This window comes from Carlito syrichta, unplaced genomic scaffold (genome assembly GCF_000164805.1).
Source record: "Carlito syrichta isolate Samal-C Ts95f unplaced genomic scaffold, Tarsius_syrichta-2.0.1 Scaffold287640, whole genome shotgun sequence".
NCBI lineage: Eukaryota > Metazoa > Chordata > Mammalia > Primates > Tarsiidae > Carlito > Carlito syrichta.
The window spans coordinates 348,207-366,945 of record NW_007231736.1 but is presented as its reverse complement, the minus strand read 5'-3'; the positions used below and the strand labels follow the sequence as shown (position 1 = coordinate 366,945).

Sequence of the window (18,739 nt, the reverse complement as noted above, 5' to 3'; positions counted from 1 at the left end):
GCACTCACATGCCACACAGCTTAATTCAGAGCTCTCTTGGGTGCTTGGTACACTAGGGAGGTAGAGGATGTCAGATATTGATGTTCTGGTCATCACACAAGAAGGAAGGTTGAGACTGACGTTACAACCCTTCCTTTCACTTCCGCCCCCCTTCCCAGTTTGGCCACTTTCATATTTTCTCTTCTTACCACTCCAACATCATTCTACTTGATTAAATGAGAGAAAGGCGATTAGTCATTTCCAGGAAGACAGGCAGCATTTGCTGGTTCGCACCCTATCCTTGCCCTTAGCACTTAAGGGTGGAAATGAAAGTGATTCAGTCTTCTCTCTCAGCACAGAATGACAGCATGACCCTCTGCCTGCTGTCAAGTGATTTACATACAATTGGTATCAGGGACTACCAGGATTATCTTCCCACTCCCTTATGAAACGCCATTTCCTTTTCTATCAGTACATCCCACTTATAAGTTAGTATCTTTTACAATAATAATTTTTTAAAATAAATATCATCGGTTGGGCTCAGTGGCTCAGCCTGTAATCCCAGCACTTTGGGAGGCCGAGGCAAGTGGATTTGCCTGAGCCCGTGGGTTCGAGACCAACCCGGCAACTTGGTGAGACCTCGTCTCTACAATAAAAATAAAAAAAATTAGCCAGGTGTGGTAGTGCACGCCTGTAGTTCCAGCTACTTGGAAGGCTGAAGCAGAAGGATCATTGGAGCCCAGCAGGTCGACACTGGGGTGGCCATGAACATGCCACTTCACTCCAGCCTGGGCGACAGAGTGAGACTCCAACTCAAAAAAAAAAATTAAAAAAAAGGAAAAAAAAAGTAAGTGGGTTTTTAAAGCTTAATTCCTATTATAAGACTTTCTGGTGTGTCAAATATTTTTTATACTATAAAACAATTCTATTTTACAATTGTCTCAGAAATTCAGTGTAAAAGCTACCAAAGTGCTACAATATCAGAATAACATAGTAAAAATATTTCAATCGAATTTTCAGGATTTCCACAAAAATTCAAATATATATAAGCTTATCTTCAAATAGATATAAAAGATACAAAGGTAAGTTTTAAATACTTCAACAAAGAACAATTTTGATTTTATATCAAAAAAGTGAAACAGCATAGTACATCTTAAAATACTTTTAAAAAGAGTAGAATCTTCATAAATAAAAAAGGAAGATTCCACTAACTCTATCCTCCCACACAACTTAGAAAATATTACAAACCTGCACGTTTCTAGTTTCAGGTATACTGTTGTCATTAACCTTTGTGTGAAATGAACTGTATTATTCTTGAAATCTATTATTTCCAGGATAACAGTAGGCAATGCAGCTCTAAGTGCAAAAGAACATAACAGTGATTCTTATAAAACAGTGCATAGGTCACTTCCAGTGTAATACGAATTTGCTTCTAAGTAACAGGATAAATGTTTTCAAGCATCTGAATGACTCCCAGCTCGCTGCTCTTTTCTCTCTCCTGAAGCCGAGTGAACAAGCAGAGATGTGGAGCCTCTGAGGCTGCTTGGTTCTGAAGAACTGGGGGCCTGCAAATTGTTGTTCTGCATCGGGCCGGTTTCAGTAATATCACTCTTTGGACTTACCCTAGTCAAAAGAAGAGTCGACACATGTACATCCACAAGCACAAATGTGATGCCTATTGTCCTTATACCCCTTTTTTATGAGTTTAACCCCCAATCAGTGTCTACCATTATCAGAGGATGAGCAGCTAAAACTTTCGGTATATTTTAATACTTCAAAATACGAATACTTTAAAAAATATATACAATTTTTGCTGACTTCAGAAACTTCATCAAGCACTACCCACATGTGGGCTGAGAATAGTATCTTGTGGGGAATTCAATTAATAAGGCAGGATTCCAGCGCTCAGTTTAACAAATATTTTACTGATGTCCCACCATGTATCAGACACTGTAAGAGGCTGGGAACACAGAGATGAGTATAGCTCTGCCTTAAAGGAGTATGCAAATCTAGTGAAGGATAAAAGTATGTGTCTAATTGCAATCCAAATGTATGACAGCGGTCATGGGAGCACAGAGGAGATGTAGGTGGCCTAGTCTGAGGGATCTGGGTGAGATAACCTTGAGACCCTAAAGGAATTAGCTGCCAGCATTCTGGTTTACCTGTGTTTACTCATGCTTTGATCACCCATAACCATTTGGGAAAATTCATGAAAGATATCAATATCCTTTCATGTCTAGAAAATAAGATTTTATAATTTTATCTTTGTATAAAATGGCACACCTTTTAGACAGTATCATAATGTGGTATTAACTATAACTTAGCCTATATTTCGGATGAATCACAAACATTTACCTGAATGTATGAGTAACTCTTAATAATTATCATGGAAATGAATGTAACTTTCCTACTAAAACAACATACATAAAGGCTTATCTCAAAGCTAAGAATTAAACTAGTACATAGCCTATTTGTAAGCTGAAACCAAACTTCTTTGAATCACATCACAAAATGCTTTCTTTTCAGATGTGCTATGCTTTAATAAAGATGTATATCTCAGCATTTAAATCGAGAGTTTAGATAACAACATGTAGCCTCACCTTCCTTCACCCCGCGCACTTCCCGACACACTGCTCTTATCGTTCCCGCTGCCCGCCTGGCCTTTCCTGCTGGCCTGTTCCCCGGAGCGTTTGCAGTTGGATGCTGCTGGGGAGACAGGCTCCCCACAGTCCTGTTCTCCTAACTTGGAGGTGCTTTCTCCGTCTGCTCTTACTGATGCTTCTGGCGAAGTCTGGATTTCTGTCACAGTTTCTTGTCCTAAGTAGTCGTGGTTGGTGATGGCCACTGCAGAAGTGCCATGACTTGCAGTAGCACCTGTGCTGGTTCCCATGGATTTGGAAATGACCTTCAGCTTGTGTGAACTTGGTTTATAGTGCTTCTTTTTGTGTTTAACTTTAGAATTGTGCTTTAAGAAAAACTCACATGACTCCTGTAGAACTCTTCGACTTTCACTGATTGGACTGTAAGAAAGTCCAAGGAGAGGATTTACTCAATAAATTTTTAGTGTTATAGTAGAAGTCATAAAGGATATCACATAACTTTTGTCAAAAATCCACATTCATAAAAATTATAACTTATGTTATTGATAAAATCTGGGAGATATATATATATGCTAAGATATAAGTGGGCATCCATAAAGTAAAATCTGTGCATACACTCTTAGTTGCATCTGTCAGCATAAATAGTAAACTGGTAAGAAATTAAATACGTAAAATCAAAGGATGAGGGCAAGGAAACTCAAACCAGCAAAAAGTAAGGGACCAGCTATATTTGTATCACATATGTCAATATAAAAGTAAACCAGGACCGGGCTCAGTGGCTCAGCCTGTAATCCCAGCACTTTGGGAGGCTGAGGCGAGTGGACTGCCTGAGCGCACGGGCTCGAGACCCACCGGGCAACTTGGCAAGACCTTGTCTCTACACTACATCAAAAATTAGCTGGGCGTGGTAGCGCGCGCCTGTAGTTCTGGCTCTTTGGAAGGCTGAGAGGAAGGATTGCCGGAGCCCAGCAGGCTGAGGCTGTGACGGCTGTGGTGGCCGGAAGCGTGCCACTGCACTCCAGTCTGGGCGAGAGTGAGACTCCAACTCAAAAAAAAAAAAAAAGGCTGGGATTGGTGGCTCAGCCTGTAATCCCAGCACTCTGGGAGGCCAAGGCGAGTGGATTGCCTGAGCTCCCGCAATTGAGACCCACCTGGGCAACTTGGTGAGATCTCATCTATACAATAAATCAAAAGTTAGCCGGGCGTGGTAGCGCGCGCCTGTAGTTCTGGCTACTCCGAAAGCTGAGGTGGAAGGATGGCTGGAGCCCAGCAGGTGGAGGCTGTGGTGGCTGTGAGCGTGACACTGCACTCCAGCCTGGGTGATGGAGTGAGATGCCAACTCAAAAAAAAAAAAAAAAAGAGTAAACCAGAAGAAAAAGGATATAGAATACAATTAATGCCTTTGTTTAAATTTAATTCTTTTTTTTCTAACATTAAAGTGACATTGACATTAGTGGGTGTATATAAATATGAGATAGGCACATAATAACAGTGAAAAAAAAAAGTTCCAGTTAAATTCAATTCTTCAGACTTTCAAAAACTTATTTGTGAAAAGGTCTACAGTTCTGAAATTTGTACCACAAAGTGCTCATTAATTAAACCAGTGGAGAACAATTTTTAAAACTCTATACTGGGGCAACCGCTTCGTGTCCCCTCCCACTGAGGAAGCTTTTCTGTCCTCTCAATAAATCCTGCTTTCTCTAAATAAATAAATAAAATTTTAAAAAACAACTCTATACAATGTATATACATAACTAAAATGAATTATTTATTCATAAATATAAATCTATATTGTTAACTATTTATTTATAAATATAAATCTATAGTGTTATAGAATATTCACTGAATATAATATATTCTATGGTGTTATAGAAAAAATAAGTTTAAATTTTCACCATCTTAGACAATGCAGACAAATGAAATTTTTGGTCAGAACTGTGTATAATAAAATTTAAAGGTAGTAAATAATGATCATAACATATCACATATTTGAACTACATAGATTTCCTTACATATATTTGATTTCATTCAATCTTTATCATGCAAAAAAAAAGAATAAAATTACTAAAAATGCTCCACTCAAAATAATGAAACCAGTGATAGCAGTAATAAATACTGGATACACTATAAATCATGAAAACGCACATTTCATAAATCTTGCATTCATATTTCAGACTAATTTGTGTCAAAGATCATTTATAATAAATATCAAAACAAAGCATGTCTTTTCCATGAAAAAGATTTCCAAACTTCAGTTGGCTCAAATTATAATAATAGTTGATATTAAAAAACTCCAGTACAATGTTGATTTGAATAGTTCCTTGGTATTTGGATCCCTTTATTTTAAAACAGTGTCAGATAATTAAACAGGTTCTTACTCTCTCTTGCGATTTCTTTTAAAAAACCCAGCCCATTCTGTGCAGGTCTTTTTGCTTCCAACCCAGAAGACAGCAGAGATGCCAACAATTAAGGTCATCAGGTATTTTATCATAAACAAGGCCAATTCTGGTCGAGCTTTTGTTTTTGCCTACAAAAAATAGTGAATAATAAAATTTTCAGCAATAAAGTGGAGACAAATTCTATATTGCCTATGTAAAATTTTAACAAAAATTATAAATCTTCAACTGTTTTGTTATAAAAGGTTAGAAATAATATAATTAATGGTGCTTTAAGTGCAATACATCTTTTTTTTTTTTAACCTAAGTTCTGAACAAAGAACCTTTATCTGTGTACCAAAATCTCTAGAAAGGTAAATAATGAAATGTATTTAGGAATAACCTCCTAAGACTTGGTATAATTTCCTGGTATTTTCCCCCAAGGGTACAGCAGCCGCTTGTAATTGCTAAAATATTTTGCCTCTAAATACTTTCCTATTTTCCTTCACTATAATTTACCATAAGTGTACATTTCACTATATCATACTATATACTATAACATATAGGTACTACAACATATATTTTACAGTCTTTATGCATTGTTAATGATTATATTATAAAACTTGGTTGGTTAGAGTAAATATCAATAAAACATGAAAATGTAGAAATTTCATAAAAACTAAAATCATAGCTTCTTTTAAATATAAACTTCCAAAAAACTATTTTTAAATGTTGCACAAGTACCAAAATATTATATATTCTGCATATCTTGCTTTTTGCACTTACTACTATTTCTTGGAGGTCATTCTATAGCAGTACAAACAGAGCTCATCGTTCTTTTTAAAGACTGTTCCATTGTGTGGATGAACCATAACTTATTCAATTACCCCTATTAATAGACACTTACTTCCGACCTATTGCCATTTGCAAAGGATGCTGTAGTGACTATCTTTGTATTGTATAATTTCCCACATTTTAAGCAGATCTGTCTACAAATTCCCAGAAGGGTAGGATCAAAGAGTACATGCATTTTAAATCTGACACATATTGTCAAATTGCTATCCACAGAAAGTAGAATTGAAACTCTGAATAGAAAAGTCTGAGAATTGTATTTTGTCACAGTTTTCAACATGTCATAAACAGAAATACAGTTTTAATTTTATCCTTTTACTATAACTTTTTTTCATATTTAAGAATAATCTCTTTATTTTCTGTGAACTTTCTTCCTATCTTTTTCTCATTTTTATATCAAATTTTTTATTTTGTTTTAGTCTGTAGGAACTATTTATAAATTAAAAACTTAGCCCTTCAGCTATGATGTGATATACAAATAAACTTTCCCAACTGGTCTTTTGACTTGGATCACTGTTTTATTTTTCAAATTAATTTAATAGAAACAAGGTCTTGCTGTGCTGCCCATATTGGTCTCAAACCCCTCATGTCAAGCAATTTGCCCTCCTTGGCCTCCCAAAGTGCTAGGATTATAGGCATGAGCCACCACGTCCAGCCTGTTTTTTTTTTTTTTTTTTTAAACCATGCAGAATCTTTAAACGTTTTTTTAGTCAAATTTAACAATCTTTTCTTTTATAGTTCCTGAATTTTACATCATACTTATAAAGTCCTTCTCTACTTGAAGATTATAATTTTCTTTCTATCCTCTAGTATTTAAAAAATTTTTTTCTAGTATTTTCTTACATAAAATATATTCTTAAAAAACCACAGATCTTAAACTTTTTTAGCAGTATGTAATATGTGATACCTGTTTCTCTCCCCATTCCCCAAATGCTGAGGAATCTAGGAGACATTTAATATAGCTCTCAGCCGGGCTCAGTGGCTCAGCCTGTAATCCCACGCCTTTGGGAGGCTGAGGTGAGTGGATTGCCTGAGCCCGCAGGTTCGAGACCCGCCTGGGCAGCGAGACCTCATCTCTACAATAAATCAAAAAATCAGCTGGGCGTGGTAGCGCATGCCTGTAATTCCGGCTACCGGGAAGGCTGAGGCGGAAGGATCACGGGAGCCCAGCAGATCAAGGCTGTGGTGGGCGGGAGCGGCCCCTGCACTCCAGTCTGGGCGACAGAGTGAGACTCCAACTCAAAAACAACAACAACAACAAATATAGCTCTCTTACTAAATATATAGTAAAAACAGACACTGGATAATAGACTATGGAAAATAAAACTATTATCCCCACACATCAGTGTAAAAATAGGTTCTACTATGTTCTAAAGCAGTAACTTTATAAAATATAAATGATGTAAAATAATTCAGCTCTTCAAGACCTCATCTCTACAATAAATCAAAAAATTAGCCGGGTGTGGTAACACGCGCCTGTAGTTCCAGCTACTTGGAAGACAGGTGGAAGGATTGCCAGAGCCCAGCAGATTGAGGCTGTGGTGGCCGGGAGCGGCCACTGCACTGCAGTCTGGGCAACAGAGTGAGACTCCAACGCAAAAAAAAAAAAACAAAATTCAGCTCATATTGCTTGATGTGATACACTGTGATGATAGTTCTCATGTTCAATATAGTTAGTTAATACCACACACACATAGTCAAGAATAATGTATAAAGTCTATTAAAACAAAACAAAATTGCTATTAAAAAACTTTAATTGGGTTAGGGTTAGGGTTAACCCTAAAATGCTTTAAGAAATTTTATATTTTCAGAAATTTACTTTTTAAATTCTCTTTTTGTACCTGTTTTTTAAATTTTATTTTTATTTATTTTAAAGCAGTGGAATACAATTCAGGATTAGGTAGATACGTGGTCATCGTACAGGTAAAGTTTGGACCTCCCTTTGGTCCCCACTTCACCGGGTTACTTTTTTCGTAAGCATCAGAAACACAAGAAATATATTCTGTTTCAAATGTGTTTTTTTTCAGTTAAGAATTTACAGAATGAGTTAGGCAAAAATCAAATTGTTTTTGTAAGTATATACTATGCAAAAAGTTATAATATGATCAAATAAAATATACCCAAATGAGGTTTTTCCTTACTAACCGAAGAATTAAAAATAATCTCCAATTCAGCAGAAGTAACTTCTTTTTTCTTCCCTTTGACAAGACCTGTTCAGACTCTGCTCTCCATTACTACTAATCCGCTTGTGCAACTCAACTGAACTTTTCAAGGAAGTTCAAGGATGCACTTTACTATTAAACCTGAAGCTAAAGCTGGAGGGAAGAACCCTTGGGACATTTACCTCACTTTCAACTGATGCATAGGAAATCATTTCCTATGTCTATTGGATTTGCTCACTTGAAATACAATATTCTGTCTATGACCACTACTAAGTATATTTCCGGGAAACACCTTTTACGTTAGAAGTAAATAGTGGCATAATCCAACAATAGCTTTTACCTGATAAGGACATGGGATGTGGTACTGACGACAATGATCAGAGACCCAAGTTACTTCCCAGGTAAACCTGTTCACTTGCTCATAGACATAACATCCGAGGAGTGTCACTAATGGCACAAGATACAGGCCACTGAAGACTCCAATCCGAATCATGAATTTCTTTAGTTTTTCTTGGTTCCGGCCATCATGCTGTATAACTTGTCGAACGTGATTTAAGGAAATAATGCCAGCTAAAAGAAGAGACAGCCCAACAAACACACACAGGCAGAGTGGCAAAAGAACAAAGTAACGAGAAGCATCCAGGTCATAAAGGCCAACAAAGCACACTCCACTGATGTTGTCTCCTTCAACTTTGTTCATAGCAAGAAGCATAACAGTCAGAAAACCTGGTATTCCCCATGCAACAGCATGAAACCACACTGCTTTTTGTTCAATGGCTTCACAACTCCATTTTCTTCCTGCAGCTAAGAACCAAGTAATGGTAAGAATCACCCACCACACAGTGCCAGCCATTGTGAAAAAATACAAAAACATAAACAAAACGGTGCAAGCCTTATTTTGAGAGCCCAGAACAACTGTGTCACCAAGTTCAAGCTTCTCATCTGCCTTCTTGCAGGCTGTGCGATCACCTAGCAAAAATCCAATAAAGTACATAAGAGATACAATGCTGTAACAGACAGAGTAATAAATAATTGGTCTCTCTGGGTATCTGAATCTTTTAACATCAATTAAAAAAGTAAGGAATGTGAACAGAGTTGCACAAAGACAGAATATTGAAACTATTCCAATAAAACTTTTTGCAAACTCAAGTTCATCACTTTTAAAATACATGTTGGGGCATGGAGGTGCACATTGGTCAATTCCCAGAAACTTAAAGCCTTGTCCTCCAGAAGTCTTAAGATGCCTCGGACACCAAAATCCAATATCTCTTTGGACTTGTTCTGTTTTCTTCTGAGGACTAAGAAATTCTGTGTGTAGATCAAAAGTTACAGGAACAGCTTCATCACAGTATTGTAATCTGCAAAGATTATACAAATTAAATATACAAAGTCAACATTTTTATTAATTTACTATTTAAATGCTATGCTTTCCACCTATAAAACATTACCTTACATGTTCATAACTGATAGGAAGACATACAAACTTAAATGGATTACAGGTTAGAGTAGGGTAGAAATTTTTGGAGCTGACAGGGTAGAGTTCAAGTTTTTAAGAAGGGTGAGAATACCACCAAGAGGTAGGCTGAGGACCAGCTTACCTCACACTACCATTTTCTTTAGTTTGGCTATATACTGGTCTATGTGGACAGTCCTGAGTGATACAGAGATATTTCTGTCTTGTGCAGAACTTGCACGGAGTTGACTTTGTGTACACCATTGTTATTTGGAGGATCAATATGGTTTAAAAAGTAGTGGGGGTTTTTATTGAGAAAACATTTTAAATATACCTTAGATAAGAACAAGAATGATATGCTTTATGTGCCCATAAAGTGAAATACATAAAATCATGTCTCTAACAGTTTCATTAAAACATAATATTGTCAGTTTTGCTTTATAACTTATTAAATAAAGCAATATAATATTACAGATATTGGAACCCCTTTCTGGTCTTATTCCCTCCTCTCTCCTTAGAAGTATTTATGACCACAAATGTGGTTTTTATTCTTAAGCATTTAAAAATATTTGTACTATGTTATTTGCTAACCATAACCTTACAAAGTATTGTTTTGAACTTTATATAAATGACACCAGGCTGTATGTATCATGCAATAGCTTCCTTTTTTAAAACTCAACACTGTATTTTTTAGATTTACCCATGCTGACAGATGTAGGCCAACTGCATTTGTTTTCTCAACTGTATGGTAGTATTCTAGTGTGCAAGTACATCACAATTTACCAGCTATTTTTCTACAATGGACTTTTAGACTTTTTCCCTTTAAAAAAAATTAGGACTAATCTACAATCAGTATTTTTGTGCATGATTCTGTGTTTGCGTAAGAGTTTCTAGAGAAAGGGATTACCAGGATGTAGGGTCTGAGCAGCTGCAACTTTCCTATACAGTACTCAACTGGTCTTGGAAGTGATTATGCAGCTAACAGAAGTATATGAGTTCCACAAAGGTTCTGTCGCTTCTCAATCTAGAAATAAAATACCAAAATACCAAATGCCAACTTCTTTCCCCAATGTATTACATGAGGTCTCACTATATCAGTAAATATTTAAAATTACAAGCTCCCACTGACTAAAGAATAAGAAAAAAGTAATTAATCAAGACAAATGTGAAGAAGGTCAATAAATTGATGAGGTTCATTCATGAGTTAATTGTACTTAAAATTTTCTCATATGAACTTTAATTGCAAATGATCAAGCAAACCAGTACTTACCACATTTAGTCACTATCACAGAGAAGTTCAGGTAGAATTTTTTTTTAAAGAAAATAAGAATGTGCTGGAGATTTTTTTTTTTTTAGATAGAGTCTTGTTATGTTATCCAAGCTGGTCTCGAACTCCTGGGCTCAAGTGATCCTTCCAAGTAACTGGGACTACAGGTGTGTGCCATTGTACCTGGTGTATGCCTGAGATTTTTATATCCAAAACAGACCATATTCCCAAAATATTACACTAACACTGGTCTGAAGGTAGATGTAACAAATATAACTAGCATGGGTGACCCTAACACAGAATACTTCATGTTACAAAAACAGTGTTAAGCACTTTTGCATCATTTTCATTTTGAAATACACTTAGTAATTTAAAAATCTGTCATAGTACAGAGGGTAAGGTGTAGAAAGGCCTGCTAATACATCACATCAGGAAAGTATATTTTCATGAAAGCAAGGCAGGTATGTCTTTGAGGGGGAAAAGTTTGACTATCATAAAAAAGACAGGAAAATAAGTGAAAGGAAAATGGTATAACAGAAAATGGTCTGATTCTGTGGGCAGGTGGCTAGTGGACATGCATGCATCGCTGTGGGAACAGTGATGAAAGGAAAAGGAAGACACACAATAGGCCATGGTGAGCGGGTGATCTCCCACAAAGCTGCCAGGCGATGGCTGACTGGGGCCAGGCTTGACCAGGAAGCCATCTGTCACACAACCCTTCACATATGGAATGTGCCTCTGTTCTCACAAGCTGAGGAGCCCACAGGCCTCAAAGAATGAATTTCACTCCTTACTCCCAAGGCCAAGGTAGCGGGATGGCAAAGGCATTCTCTCAAGTAACCAAGAGCCTAACAGATGCTATCACCACACGGTTTTGCCGTTTCTCAAATAATAGACGCTGCCTTCATGTTTTTACCACAAAGCTAAATATGTTAAACCCTTTCATTATGCTAGAAACCTTTCAACAAGCTAAAATTTGGGTTTTAATCAGGAGTGATCCTCTTTTTCTGTGTATCAAAATAAATGCCACAAAAGCCTGAAAGTCCTTGCCTCTTCCTTTGCCTAATAGTTCTGAAAGTAGTCAGTCCTTTTCCATTAAACTCATAAATGTTCCTCTTTCACAGCCACATTTCCTAAGGACTCTCTAGTGTCTTGTTTCCCTTTCTACTCCTTCACCGACTACAATCCATCCTTTGCCCCAATCACTCGAGTGAGATGGTGCGAGGCAATGTTCTTTCTGACTGGCAGCACCTGGCACGTCCTCTGCCTTGAATACCTTCTTCCCTCGTGGACACACATTTTTCATTCTCCCTGCTAGTGCAGTTGTGGCACATGACTGACATCCTGCCAAAAGGAATGTGAATGGAAAAAGTGAGACACTTCCAGACTGAAGAAAAGGTGTGTGTCATCACCTTCTCTCTCTCCTTCTATGTGGCTATCAGAGTTGCATGCTGGAAGGAAACTGAATTGCTAGGAGGAACTGCTAGGGAGCTCTGCCCAACCCTCAGGAGATTTGTGACACGAGTGCCATGCTCTACACAGAAGCTGACAGGATCATGCTACCCACTCCTATCTTAAAATACTCGAAGACCTTCTCACTGCTTTTAGCACAACACGCAAGATGGGTCCTGAATGGTCTGACTGCTGCTCTTCTCGCCTTTATCTTGCACCACATTCTTTCTTACTCTCATCACTCAAGCCACATTAACTTTTTATTTTTTACTTTATCAAGGTGAAGTCTTACTCTGTCACCCAAGCTAGAGTGCAGTGGCACCACCACGACTCAACACACAGTCTCAAACTGCTGGACTCAGGTGATCCTTCTGCCTCAGCCTCCTGAGTAGCTGAGACTACAGATGCACAACTTCACCACACCTAATTTATTTTTTATTTTTTTATTTTTGGAGAGATGGGGTCTCACTATGTTGCCTAGGCTGGTCTCAAACTCCTGGGCTCAATCCTCCCAGCTCAGCCTCCCAAAGTGTTAATAGTACAGTGTGAGCCACTGTACCTGGCCCATACTGACTTTTTAATCCCCTGACTACGCCAATTCCCCTCATATCACAGGGCCTCTGAACAAGCTATTCCCATCGCCCAAAGTGCTCTTCCCTTCCCTCCTTGCCTACTTACCTCTGTTTTACCTTCCATACTTTAGCTCAACAGTCATTTTCTTCCCTTTCCACCAGTTTAGGGCAAAGGTACCAATACATGTTCTCATAGAATTATGTACCTCTCCTTTGCTGAATCTACCACTGTGGTAATTTTGCATTTATTTGCATAATTATTTGATTCCTATCTGTAGTTCCCACTTTACCATAAGTTCCCTGAAAGCAAGAACCAAGTCTTTGTTTTTTGCTCACCATTGTATCCTCAACACTTATTACCACTGTGTTTGGCATATATTAATGAGCAATCAATGAAAGCCTGTCACTAACATTCTGGAGAGCTAATAACAATATTAAAATATCATTAGCAGCTTTCCACAAAAAACATAATGTACCTGTTACATTCAAGTTCCTCAGGCCATCGGATCCCAAAAGTGTCAATTAATTTTTTGCAATCAGAATATACTTTCTCGCAAAATTTACGGCAAGGTGGAACCACATGAATTTGCTCTGTGCAGGTTGGTACAAAAGCTTTGCAAAGGAAAGTTTCAACATTTGGTGAACATTCCAGATTTGCAAGAGGAAGAAAATGCTATTAAAAACAGAAAAATAAGGTTAGAAAACATTTTAATAACAAATTAATTCATTTACTGTTTAAAATATATGCTTTTTAAACTTATCCTCCAGAGAATCTTTAAATCTCCTTCTGTTAGACTCAACTGAATCATTATTGAACTATGAATCTTTCATACACAATAGAATGCCATTTTTTTATTCAATTGTATATTCTAGAAGACACAGATTACTCCAATGAAATCACTTGTCAGAGTCACCAACAGACTACATTATCACATCTGATGACGAATTCAGTCTTCACTCTACTCAACTCTTGACAACAACTGACATATGGATCCTATCTCTCCTTGAGGATTTTTTTTCATTGTATTGTTGACTGCTAATTCTTCTGATTTTTAGCAGTCTTATTAGCTTTTCCTTTTCCGATTGTATTTTTCAATTTTAAATAGTGAAATTGTCTAGAGTTCAGTTGCAGACCTCTTCATGATCTACACTCACATTTCAGGGCAACTCATCTGGCCCCCATCTCTCCTGTGAACACTAGACTTGAATGGACATCTGCTTCCTGGACAACTCCACTTGGCTGTCAACAGGAATCCAAACCCAGTGTATCCAAAACACAAGTAATCCCACTGCATCCCTAGTCCCCAAACATGCCCTCAGTATTCCCCATATCAGTAAATGATGCCACAGTTCACCAAGTTGCTCGGGTCAAGAATTTTAAGATTTATTCTTTACTCCTCTCTTCTTTCACTCTATATCCAATCCATCAGCAAACCCTGTTGACTCTCTCTTCAGAGCATATTCCAAATCTGACCATTTCTCACTATTACCACCTCATCTAAGTCACTATATCTTTCACCTAGTCTATTGAAAGAGCCTCCTAACAGGTCTCACTACTCCCCACTCCTGCTAATCCCACAGTAAATTTTCCATACCAATCCATACTCCCACCAATGTGTGTGTGTGTTTTTTAGATTAGAAAATGTAGTTTATTTAGAAAGTAAATTAGAGAGAGAGAGAGAAGAAAGAGGAGATTCACCTCCCCAAGGTAGGGGAGGGGAATATGATTCTTTAAAATGTAAGTTTATCCTTGTTCAAAGATTCCAATAAAATAAATATCAAAGTCTTTACTATCTACTTGGGGGCCTTAAATTTCCTGGTCTCTGGCTACGGCTCCACCTTCATTTCTTACCACTCTTTTTCTTACTCACTTTGTTTCTCACTGGCCCTTTGCTTCTCATCATTCCATGTGTATTTCTGCCTCAGAATCTTTGCATTTACTGTTTCCTTCACCTCTTTCCCCAGATAGTCACATAGCTTTAGTCCTCATTTGAGTCTCTGCTCAACTATCACCTTTCTCTATCCACCCTGTCTAATATCCTGTCATTAATTATCCTGTCATTCTCCATCCCATTACTCTGGTTTGTATTTCTTTTAAGCCCTATTATTACCTAACATTTCATTATATACATGTATATAATGTATACATGTTCATATATGTATTTAATTTCTGCCTTTGCAACTAGAATATGAATTCCATGAGGAGAGGGACTTTGTTTTGTTAACTGCTGTATCTGTCATATAGTAATTTTTCTATAAATATTAACAGAATAAATGACTCTCTAGAACAATTAATAAACAATGATAAAGCATGCAAAAACTTTCAGTGCATCAAGAAAAAGAGAAGATCATAAATGTTTCCAGAGGGGGACAAAAGGACATATGCAAACAAATTAAATTCTGAATATTTGATAATATCAGATGCCAGAAGACAATGAAGAAAAAACAATAGGCTTCTGAAGAAAAATTACTTCCAATCTAGAATTCTATACCCAGCCAAACATTTAGGGGAGGGTAAAATAATGACAGTTTTGGCCCTGTAAGGAATAAAAAAAAAAAAATTAAGCTTTCAAGCATTTCTTTTTAGAAAGTAACTAGAAGATGTAATGTTCCTGAAACTAATTGAAGGAGTATATGAATAAACCAGAAAGGAAAAGGATATGGGACTCAGCAATTAGTTGATTCAACACCAGAGAAAGCCAGAGTTAGCTATAAGTTTAGTCCAGAAAGTAATCAGAGCATACTTGATAGAAGGACTGAGGGCCCAAGGAGAAAGGTCTCCAGAGGATGGGAGTAGGGGCTTGGAATTGACAGATTATATATTTTGAGCATCTGGGGAAACTGTTGCTAGGTGTCTGACAAGTCTATCAGGATACCTGAAAAAAGTTAGCCATAGGTACATAAAAAATAAAGCAAATGGGGGAAAATGCAATTACTGCATTAAGTGGTAGGAGAGGAGATATTAAATAAATTAATGTAATCCAAGTAAACTACTTGACTCAAAAGTATACAATATGCAGTATTCCTAGTAATGCTAGCACTGACAGTTGAATTAACCAAAAATTGTATTATGACATTAGGAGAAGTAAAAGTGGCAGAGAAAGAGAAATGAATTATCAACCACCACAATAGGAAGAAATGAATAGAAGCTGCCTGGTGTCCTAAGCTGATGAATCAGTAAATATCAGAGTAAACATATTAGTCAGAACATGGCCTACACACCAGAAGAACACTTAAAAGGGCTCAAAATGGCTGCCTCCAAGCAGCAGGCCTGGAATGGGGTGGGGGGAGGGTAGACAAGGACTAGTGTTTCTCTGTTAAAAAAACCTTTTAGTATTGAGGATTTTTTTAAAAAAAGATTTATTCAGGGATAAATGAACACGTATAAAGTGTACAATTTAATAAGTTTTGAAACCATCACCACAATCACGGTAATATATATATTCATCACCACCAAAAGTTTCCTCTTTACCCTTTTGTAATCTCTCCCTCCCCTTCCATCTTTCTTCTCATCCCCTCAGTAACCTCCCATTCCTGGCAAAGACTGATCTATTTTCTGTCACTACAGAGTGGTATTTTCTATAATTTTATATAAGTAAAATAATATACGGTATGTCTTCTTTTTTGGTCTGGCTTCTTTCACTCAGCATCATTATATTGAAATTCATCCATACTGTTCCATATATCAGTAGTTCTCTTCTTTTAATCGCTGAGTAGTAGTTCACTATATAGCTATACCATAATTTATCAACCATTCACCAGTTGATAAACAGTCTGAAATGCTCATGAGACAGTTGAGAGTGACTATCTACAAGTAGGTAGTTAAATAAATAGAGCTATGTAGGTGACAGACTTTAGATTAAGGATATGGATTTGAAAGTCATGAGCACAAGAGTGGCCACTGAAATAACTGATTGAAATTACCTAAAGAGAATGTGTAGAGAAAAAAGATGAAAATTCTGCTTCAAGGGGAAAGCAATGAATCTATATATTAGCATTTCCTTCTTCTCCACCTGTCACTGAAGTGAGATAAAAGGTTTTCAAAAGAAAAAAATAAAATTCATAGCTGCATTCAAAAAACAGGGAAAGATCTCATGAGTGAACTATAAACTTTGAGAAATTTCTAGAAGGAATGATGATGTCTACTTTTAGCAGTATGGTCATCTATCTCCTGCCACAAAACAATTGGGTCCTGGACAAACTACAACAGACAGACTTTAAAATGCATTGTTAAGCACTGTATACATCTAATAAAACCTCCTTAAAATATATCAAGCAAAAAGCAACAAAACTACAAGAAGAACTGGATAATTCCACGGTCATAATGAGATGTCTCAATATACCTTTCTTAGGAAATGAAAGGTCAAGCAGACAAAAAAGTTAATAATAGAAGATTTGACTGGAGACTACAAGTGACAAGTCTGATTTAAAGGGCACATGCAGAACCTACACCCAGCAATTAGAGGACAATAGCTTTGGAAGATGCTGGACCAGCAGAAAGTTCCTCCTGTCCTGATGGGGCAAAGAGAGGGTGCCACAGTTGGTAAACTGTATCTCTCTTAACTGAATAATGCTCTAAGACCTGATCCTTTGCCACCGAACAGGAGCTTGGTGGAGAGTAAACAGCACAGAGCTTTTTTCAATCTCCTCTATTCTAACGGGGGAGAATGCCCAGACTGTGTGCAAATCCCTCATTTTATAATATGAATCTAGGACTGAGGTGGGAAAAAGAGAGCCATGGGCAATTGCTAGCATCTACTTCTTTGTTTACTGTCCCAAAAAGTCTAGTCCCTACATTTTTTGAGTGTCTGGTAATCAGATCCTTTGGTGGAAAGGATTAAAACACACTGTGTTTAATTCTAACTCAGAAGTCATTTTGCAATAGCCATGATAAACTGATCACCAGCACATAAGAACTAATTGTCTATTTCAAGGGCAGACAAAAAGAAAGCAGAACGTGTACTTTTTCTATACTAAAATAATTGTCTTACAAGTCACTTCCCTCATATAATTCTTCTACAGTGTCAATGTTAGCTAATCCAGTAATGCTGATGCTCCCGTACTGTGTGGAGGATAAACTGAATGTTGAAAACTCAAATACCTTCAAGGGCCACACAGGAAAATTCAAAGGGGTGTAAGACAATAGGGAGGAGTTGGGCAGCAGCTGCTACTCAGCTCTAGTAGACTGTTACTTGGAAATGGGAGCACAGAACTGTCAGGTATGTGCACTTTTCACAAGAACACAGAACCTGAATTTTTACATGAGAGCTCCCAAATTTTAGATGGCATTTTAATCTACACATGTAAAGGACTGTGGCAGGAAAAAAAAAAAACTTTAGTCTTCAGGTCAGATCCAGGGTAGGCCACCGACTTCCAAGTTCTGTTGCAGACTAAACAGACTTAAAGAATTTTAGACTTGGAAGGGATCTGAGAAAAAAACTTTACATTATTACTTTTAAAGTATGTGTATGTGTCTCTGCACGCACACATGAGCATTTTGCCAAGAAACATTTTCTTTAAATAAGAGGTTACAAAGAAGACTGACATACTAAATAAATAAAGTCACAGCCTCTTTGGGCTGAAAAGGAAGGCTTCCCTGCTGAGATACCTCTTGCTGCTCCCCTTCACCACCAGTGACCTCAAAGCACCTCCAGCGATCACAGTTTGAAAACTGAATCTAACCCTCAGATCACCTGACTCATCGCAACATTTCCTGCATCCCTAAGTTTAAACTCTCAATCTCATCACATTATTAATCTAGCATTTACTACAGCAAATGTCAAGCCTCTGAATTAAAGTGTAATCCATGAATTAAACAAATATTCAAATCTCCTGGTTTCTTCTGTTTGTTCCCTTTCCTCTCCCTTAGTGATTCAACATCTTCTACTCTTCTGGTGACCCAGCATCTTTATGATCTCACTTGTGAATTTCTCCTTTTCTTTTTTTTTGGAGTTGGAGTCTCACCCTGTCGCCCAGGCTGGAGTACAGTGGCCGCTACCGGCCACCGCAGCCTTGACCTGCTGGACT

The 18,739-nt window shown here is 37.3% G+C and overlaps 1 protein-coding gene across 2 annotated transcripts in view; it reads right to left on the bottom strand.

Annotated features, from left to right (window-relative positions):
* Positions 1–833: 833 nt before the first annotated feature.
* The window catches only part of FZD6 (frizzled class receptor 6), a 31,881-nt gene continuing 13,975 nt past the window's right edge, over positions 834–18,739 (bottom strand). For both annotated transcript variants that reach the window (XM_008052886.2, XM_008052887.2), the window contains 5 exons: positions 13,189–13,385; positions 8,309–9,326; positions 4,958–5,106; positions 2,580–2,999; positions 834–1,602 (listed from right to left, as the gene is read on the bottom strand). In XM_008052886.2, coding sequence (XP_008051077.1) covers positions 1,434–1,602; positions 2,580–2,999; positions 4,958–5,106; positions 8,309–9,326; positions 13,189–13,385 — 1,953 coding nt within the window. In that variant the 3' untranslated portion in view covers positions 834–1,433. The remainder of the gene's footprint in view (positions 1,603–2,579; positions 3,000–4,957; positions 5,107–8,308; positions 9,327–13,188; positions 13,386–18,739) is intronic.